At 40.2% G+C, this 8,932-nt stretch overlaps 1 protein-coding gene across 1 annotated transcript in view; it reads right to left on the bottom strand.

The window, feature by feature from the left end:
* Nucleotides 1–443: 443 nt before the first annotated feature.
* The window catches only part of LOC144754773 (ubiquitin-conjugating enzyme E2 D2-like), a 67,109-nt gene continuing 58,620 nt past the window's right edge, over nt 444–8,932 (bottom strand). Inside the window, exons 5-7 of the mRNA XM_078642972.1 lie at nt 3,675–3,780; nt 2,236–2,329; nt 444–1,329 (exon numbers count right to left, since the gene is read on the bottom strand). Coding sequence (XP_078499098.1) covers nt 1,284–1,329; nt 2,236–2,329; nt 3,675–3,780 — 246 coding nt within the window. The 3' untranslated portion in view covers nt 444–1,283. The remainder of the gene's footprint in view (nt 1,330–2,235; nt 2,330–3,674; nt 3,781–8,932) is intronic.

Here is an 8,932-nt window from a genome sequence, read left to right as displayed (position 1 = left end):
GCAATGCAGAGCAACAGGAGCTCCACTGAGGAAAGCAGAACTTAACAGTGCATGGATCTTATTGTGGATAAGTAACACATTGAATGCCACTTCTACAAATTAGTAATAAAGACTAGAAACAATGCTTAAAATACATCAACTTTCTAAGCAAATTAGTTTTGCATCCTATCACGGTAATACAGCTACTCATACGGAATTCAATATTATGATAATCTCTGCCACAAATTATCAGACTCCAACATTGCATACTCTAATACAACAGGGAAAATCTACTGAGCTATGGGAATAGATTAACATTTATATTAACAAAATTCAATAAAGAACTTGGAAAGGATAACGGACTAGGATGGGCAACACTTGAAGCACTATTAATGTCAGCGGATATGTAAATAAACCTCAGGAAGTGGATATATCGAGGGGAGTAGTAAGGAACACTAAACCAGTAGTACAAAATGCATTTATTTTTTTATGGAAAAGCTACAGTAAGATTTGTAAAAGGTCTGAGAATAATATATTGCCCATATGAAAAGAAAAAAATGGAAACATGAAGTGTGAGGAAGAACAAAAAAACTCAGTTAAATATATAGTCAGCAGTGCAAGTAGTTCACATTGCGATAAACTGGAGTCAAGTATACAACAGAATCAAACAAGTGTTCCCCATAATTAGTATTCTGAAAATTTAAGTGCAAAGATCAGTTGTTCGCTTTTAAGAAACCTGCAGTTTATGAAATACTCAAAAGAAGGGATGTCGATTTGTAAAGAAGAGCTTCCTTTTGTGAGCTGTCTGCTACCACACAAGAAAAAGTCTAAAATTAGTTTCACTTACAAATGTAAATATATGTAGTCTATACAGTAAAAAAATACAAATTAAATAGTAAACTAAGAGGATGAAATCTGAACACACTTTCAAAAAAAAAAAAAAGATACTTTCAAGTGAGGATTGCACAAACACATTTTGCATGTAAAAAAATCTCAGCAAAAAATAATTTGGTTGCTTTCATTGCCACACTGCATTGTTGAACTTGTAGGCTAAAGAGGCAGAAGTCCAAGAATCTTAAAAACCACACAAAGTCTTTTGCAAAGCTTGACAAAACAATTTCATAGCACTCACAGTCTTAGGGTTTTTTGGAAGTTTTTCTTTTGCTCCAGAAACACTTAAATACCTAAAACCAAAGAGACCTTGTGGTACATAGACAGTAAACTGTGCTCGATTTACTCCTAATTTTGAAAAACCTAGAATTTACAGTACTCTGGTTTATATGAAATAATTTCCTTTCACAAATTTACATTGCATATTTCTGAGTCCATTCTCTTGCTAATCTGTTGTATCTGTAAACAGAAAGAAAAGACAAATAAGAAATCACCTTTCATAATACCCCACCACTCCGTTCTGCATAAATTTTCTTTGCAATATTTTATATGGTTACAATTGAGCAGGGCGCTCCATAACCTACAACAATGGGACTGCAGATAACCCTCAGAATTAAAGACCGAAAGGACATCCGAATGAAGGCTGTTAAAGCCATACTGCACTCAAGTGTGCGTGCACACCAAAGCATTTCACCAATGGAACTACTACACACAGTTAAGTAATTGGAAGTATTAAGAAGTCCTGGGAAATGGCAGCAACTCTACATGGCATGTTTAAAGCATCATAGAAACAAAGTTAACGTGTGTTCCAACCCCCCCCCCCCCACACCCCCCTCCCCCCCAGAGGAGTATGGGGGTAGTACAAATCTTCAGCAGGCTGATTTTAGCCAACTGGTTCTACACACAAAGCACTGCAAGGTGCAGGAACAGCAGTCTCACTCAGCACTATAGGGATAAGAGATCATACTCATGCCCCTGAGCTGCATTTCATTCACTTTGTAACATGTATAATCTGGCCAGCCAATGGGATTAGTTTTTATACACAATAAATGTGTGTCCCACTAAAAGGGATAGGCATTCCTGTGCTACCTACAATCAACATAAAATAACTGCTTTTATCATCCTGTAGAGCTGGTCAAAAGATAAAAGAAAAACAGTCAGCACACTTTGGACAGATACATTTATTGTCGCAATGGATTACGGCAACACACATCTTCCTTACATGTGGAGGACTAGTGCACTTCAGCATCATATTTGCCAAAGTTTGCTCCGCTATATTTTTCATACTACACAATGGTCAAAAATCTGTGAAAACATGTAAAAAAATAATATAATTTTGAGAAGAAAAGCTTCTGGATAACTTACTTTTCCTTGTCGGATTTGTATATTTGTGCAATATCTGGGACTAAAGGGTCATCTGGATTCGGATCACAAAGTAGTGAGCATATGGACAACAAAACTACAAAAAAGCAAAGATTTAAAATGCATTAGCAGTAGTGTACCCGAATATAATTACTGAAGTACAAGAATAGGCAGCTCATATCTTTGGTGTATCTTGAAATTAGAGAATATTCAACTCAAACCATATCAGACAATTTTTCAGATTTTTAATTTGGCTCTACATTTCTTTGTAAAAAAAGTCCAGTTAATTGGATGTGTAGTCCATTTGCCGGCTCATGCCAATAGTGAGACTCTAATCAGTTCCAAGTCAGTAAAAAAGGGTTGCCTCTAGCAATGGAACAATAGTAAATGGGAGCACTAAACATCACAATGAACACCCTCAATCTTGAACTTAATAGCTATGGGTAAACAAGATTTGGTGCCCATTAACAAGGAGGAAGAGAAGCTCAGAGTGGACCTCTTTCAACATGTCACATGCTTGAATTGCTCCTAGTCAGACAATCCGGGGCAGTGAGTGTTAAATAGCAGTGGCAATAAACACATTTTATGCTGAACTAAGTGCAACCTATGCACTTCACTAGGAGTTCAGGGCCTCTCCATCATATTGGGTTTGGTTTCAACTTTCTCTAGTAAAGTAATTATCTATCTTTCTTTCAGACCTCACCCCTCCGACGTCCTTGAAATTTCACCCGGTAAGGATTATTTTTTTCAGATTTCTGGGAGACCACGCCTCATTTGACTGATCTTTTAATTACACAATGACAGACTTTAAACAAGTTTAAAAAAAAAAAGGCTATTCAAGCCCTTTCAATCTACTGATAAAACCGGTTTAGTGCAATGTAAGCATAAACTATAACCATTTACTTTAAGAATACAACCTATCTATGACGTTCTCAACAAAACCCCTTAAAGATTAGGAACGTACTGTGCTCTGCTCTTCAGGCTATATGGTGGGAAGGTGCCCAGAGTTCCCTTGTGCCAACACAAAGAAAAATAGAGCTCAAGAGCTAACTAGAAAAAGGTAAAGGCTGTATCTGTGGCAGGTAAACCCAAGGTGGACTTAAAAACCTTGTGCTGAAGCCTCGAAGATAGACATCTAGTTCAACACCATTTACTACTGATGATTGGCAGCATGACAACATGGAAATAAGTGAAGCATGTGAAAAAGATGCAATGCTGGTGAAATGTATACTGTGAAGATAAATAAGCTTCTATGGAATCTGGACCTTTCAATGTAACGTTTTCAATATTGAGCTCCCTTAATGCGCAGATGAGGGGGGGGGGGAATACATTTATAGTCCGCTACAAGTTACACTCTTTCGCTATATGTGCTCTATAATGCAATTACACATTTGATAGGTAGAAACAATACTACATTGAATAACATTTCAAATAAAAATTACCTTTTGATACTGTCAACGCAGGAGACCACTGCGACCTCAGTATGTCAAGGCAAATACTTCCATTGCTGTTTATATTCGGATGATATATTTTTGTTGTAAAAGCAACCTAGAAAAAATAATTGCAGTTTACATGGTTTTCTCAGATAAATAAACCAAACCAATGCCCAGCTTCCCACAACATGCCACTATCGTGGACAGTGAAGGTACAGATAACTCATGTATAGGTATTGTACACCTGAACTAAGTAAAGCTTCATTACAATATCCAATTAAAAACAAAAATTCGATAGTGTTGCATGCAATAGATACACTAATCCATCTGAAGAAAATAGAAGTCTTCCCCCAAAAAACTATTAATAAGCTATTTTCCACGTACTTCTCCAAGTTCCGGGACACCAAATTTATTTTGGTGCAATTTTTATTGTATCTGTGTTTTAACATTACTTTTGACACCAATTCATTAAGAATATTTCAAAAGGGTTCTTTGGGAGTAAGGTTGTGGGATGAAAAACAGCCTTCTTGTGGATAAACTTCGATCGTTAAAGGCAGCCCTTTATTTTGCAGAACCTAAATCTTGGTAGAATTTGCTCTCCATCTATTACAACGGTCTCATTCCATACAATCCATCCTACAGCAAGCCTCCAGGAATCTGGTAAATTATTCATTCTTTACAATCAGTAAGTTTTTTTGTGATCTCCAAATCAACAGTCTTTCCTCACTAAGCAGATCTCGATCTTTTACTCTGGTTCATAGTACATGTGTTCAATGCTGAGAAAGCTTGCCATTTCTCGTTACAACGTATAGCGCAAATAAAATTAGCAATAATACGTCCGCAGTTTTTATTTTTGGACCACATGCCTGTTGTGTTTTCCACGTCTCCTCATGCCACTGTGTAGACAACAGATTGGAACTAAGGGCAGAAACAGTATCAGGTATTGTCATGCACACAAGCTGTTAATCTTATCAGATGGTATTTTATTGTTAATGTACCTTACAGAGCGTGCTTTACCCTAAGGTGTCAAAGCACTAGCAGAGAGCATCCAGTACCAACAGAAAGCGAAGAACCTTATGACTAAGGAAGATGGCGAGAGAAAAGCCAAGTTTTCAACAGTTTTCTTAAAATGAGGCAGAGTTTGCTTCTAAGATGTAGGTAGACAGGGTATTCCACAGTTTGACAGCAGCCACCGAAAAGGACCGACTTCCCCATCTGGCTTTGCAGAATGCAGGATCTTGCACCTGCTTGTGAGAGCAAGATCCAAGAGACCTACTCGGGGACTACCGCTGACAAAGGGAATGCAGTTGATGCAAAGCTAAAAAAAATAATAAAAAATAAAAAAGATAGACTTAAAAATAAGCCTTTTTTTATATTGGAAGCCAGTAAAAGGACCGAATCCATTATTTTACTGTTAGATGCCTCTAGATGTTCAAGTTGAGTCGGGTAGCTGCATTCTGAGCAACGTGCCGTTTGTTAACACAGGACTTTACGTGGGTGGAGTACGCGGTATGGCGACGGAGTATCGCATGGCTAGATAGCGGAGATATCGAAGGTATGAATCTCCAAGAAATAGGTTAAGGATAAAGATTTTTTTAACATGAGAGAAAGCATGGAGACTAGTTTCTATATCTTTTTCCCACAGAAGTGACGGTAAAGAAAGAGGGTTTCAAAATAGCCCAGAACATATAGGTGACGGTCCGAAATATAGTCGGAGAGTGAATATATGTAAGGTAGGCACCATTTTAGCATTCTACGAGTAAAGGACAGGAAAAAGAGAGGGAGCATTTAGAATAAGTGCTTTATGGATTTTTTCCCCAGGGGTGAAATTAAAGTGACAACCAAGATGGATCGCACACCGCTAGCCTCTCCTCCGGGTCGCCCCTTAGCACTCTGGTACATGTAGTGCATGTAGATGGACGAGTAAAAAAGTAGTTCACCACAGTTGGTGCGAGTGGTTACTCGTTATCCCCAAGATCTCTGGACCCGAGACATGGCCTGGGTTTCGGTACAGTTTCCCTCGTCAGCAGAGCAGTGTTTGGGGTGGATGAGAAGGCCGCCAAGTAACTGTCACAGGCCCTGATGCCTCTCCGGCGCGCAGGTGCGTCTCCAAGAGCTCGTCAGCTCAAGGCTCATGGGAGCCGTTTAGGTACAACCAAGATGGATCGCACACCGCTAGCCTCTCCTCCGGGTCGACCCTTAGCACTCTGGTACATGTAGTGCATGTAGGTGGACGAGTAAAAAGTAGTTCACCACAGTTGGTGCGAGTGGTTACTCGTTATCCCCAAGATCTCTGGACCTGAGACATGGCCCGGGTTTCGGGACAGTTTCCCTCGTCAGCAGAGCAGTGTTTGGGGTGGATGAGAAGGCCGCCAAGTAACTGTCACAGGCCCTGATGCCTCTCCGGCACGCAGGTGCGTCTCCAAGAGCTCGTCAGCTCAAGGGAGCCGTTTAGGTACAACCAAGATGGATCGCACACCGCTAGCCTCTCCTCCGGGTCGCCCCTTAGCGGGTGGAGTCGGAGTGTGACCCATTGACTTACTTAAATGGCTCCCTCGAGCTATGAGCCGACGAGCTCGGATCCCGCACCCGCGCCTTGAGAGGTATCAACCTGAGAACACTTGGCAGCCTGCACAGCAAGCCCCTGACCGACCTACACTCTGCTGACTAGGAACAATAATTCCGAAACACCGGTGTCCAGAGTTGGTGCTGCAAACTTGCTTATACACACGAACTTTCGAAATAGCGCACTCGCTACAAAACTGCATCTACCATGATGTTCCTGGGGTTCACCCGCTGGTGGGTGGAGTCGGAGTGCGACCCATTGACTTACTTAAATGGCTCCCTCGAGCTATGAGCTGACGAGCTCGGATCCCGCACCCGCGCCTTGAGAGGTATCAACCTGAGAACACTTGGCAGCCTGCACAGCAAGCCCCTGACCGACCTACACTCTGCTGACGAGGAACAATAATTCCGAAACACCGGTGTCCAGAGTTGGTTCTGCAAACTTGCTTATACACACGAACTTTCGAAATAGCGCTCTCGCTACAAAACTGCATCTACCATGATGCTCCTGGGGTTCACCCGCTGGTGGGTGGAGTCGGAGTGCGACCCATTGACTTAGTGAAATTAAAGTGAATTGGCCCGATAGAAGTCCTGAACATTAAGTCCTAAAGGCGCTGTGGTGAAAAATATACCACCATGAACCGGTGAGTGAGTTGTTCACCAGGTTTATAGACTTGTTTTTAGATTAGCCAAATGCGAGTTACTTCATAATTAACATAATTGTATTAAATATTGGCCATTCTGATTGAGATTTAATTTGAGTAGAGTACCTTCGGTTTTTAGCGCTTCGACATAAAGGAATGAGGAAGTGGATGACCATACTGTCAAAAGTAGACTACTGAGAATTGGTATATAGTATTTTGGTTTCTTTCTTGTGTCGAGTTTTCTGATTTTAGATTGGCATTAAATTAACCACTTGGCTGCTAAGGGGTGTGTGCGAGGTCCATTGACTTTCCATTGAAATCAATGGAAAGTCCATGACGAGTTACCCTTGTCATTAGCGCTGAAGGGGTTAATAAGAAAGGTGTTGGTAGAGGCTTTTCTAAACACATTGCACTTTCCTTGTGATGTACAGCACTAATGATTAATCGGTTTGAGTTGACTAGGATATTTAAGAGCACATTTGGGTGTTTTTTGTTTAATGGTTTTTTTAGGTCCGCCACCCCAGGATGAATAATGTAACGAAATCCATTTAAGACCGAGGGGTCTTATGTTCCTATGTACATGGATATAAATATTTGGTATATTGTATGTAAAGATAAATAGTTACATTTGATCTTCTAGGTTGATTTTGAAAAGTTATGCACTCAACTGCCCTAGTCCTGAGGAGGCCAGAGAACATTGTGTCTGAAACGCGTCGCCAGTTAAATTGAAGACACCCGTGTAAATTTAAAACATTGTGAAATAAGTAAAGAGTACTACAACAAGATTGAGGTTGGAGTAACAGGCCTTGTAGTCTCTATTGAAGGGTGATTTTCTGTTTAAAGGAATGCTTGTGTTGAAAAATAATTTGAGGAGCATCCTCAAATTAGTAGGGCAACGAGAATGAAGAAAATATACATGGTTGTTGGTTTAAATTTAAATATTCTATATATGTTTTTGTGATGTAAATGTGTGTATATATACATATGTGAAAAAAAGACGAATACATATTAACATAGATATTGAAAATAGCAAAATAAACAAAAAAGTTCTTTCAAAATCAGCATGTTAGACTATGTTGAATTGTCTTTGACTTATGATTGAAATATGATATAGATTTTTCAAGTGAATAATACTCAGAGGAAGGGGTAATTGAGCTATCTCTTCATCCGATTGTATGTTTTGGCTATTCATCCCGAGGCATTATTACTTACATATAATTCTGTTTGTTAACACAGAGAAGCATTGATGCAGAGGTACAGAGTTGCAATAATTCAATCATGAGGTGATGAGGGCTATAATGACTAATAGTCGCAAATCCATTGGAATATAGGTAAAACATAATCTGAGTCCTTATAATGAGAAGCCATGTACTAATGGTACGAGACTGACCTGAAACTTAAGGTACTGTCAAACAAAACACCCAGGTTTTTGGCAGATCTGATCAGGGTGGGAAGTAGTCCACAATCCTCTAGCCACCAGTTGTTAGACCAAATAGGAACCAGATTGCCAAAGACCAACACCTCCGTCTTGTCAGCATTAAGTTGAAGGGCTTTGTCTTTTATCCACCGGCTCATGCTAGACAGACAGTGATTAAACTCCTCATGAAGATCTGGGTGTCATCCGCGTACACCAGTACTTGGAACCCAAAAGAGCGTGCCAATTCAGCCAAAGGAGCAACAAATATTGAACAGAGGTGGACTCTGGGATGAACTCTGAGTTACTCTGCAAGATAACCTGAATGCTTCAGCCTTGAAGCCTCTACAGGTAACCAGTTGTACTCCGTTGGTGAGAAAAGAGTCGAGGAGCTTGTGAGCAGAACCACCAACACAGATTTGCTGCAGCCATTCAATCACCCGTAACAGAGAAACATTATTGAATGCTGCTGATAAATCAAGCAGCACAACAATACCCCCCTCCCCCAATCAACCTGGCAGTGAATGCGGTCATCAGCCACAATAAGAGCAGATTCTGTACTGTGGCCACTCCTGAAGCCATTCTGCGAGTGATCAAGTATATCATGAGCCTCAATGAATTGGACAACAACTAGTTGTACTTTT

The sequence above is a fragment of the Lissotriton helveticus genome, chromosome 5_1 (genome assembly GCF_964261635.1).
Source record: "Lissotriton helveticus chromosome 5_1, aLisHel1.1, whole genome shotgun sequence".
Lineage (NCBI taxonomy): Eukaryota > Metazoa > Chordata > Amphibia > Caudata > Salamandridae > Lissotriton > Lissotriton helveticus.
This window is presented reverse-complemented; position numbering and strand designations above follow the sequence as displayed.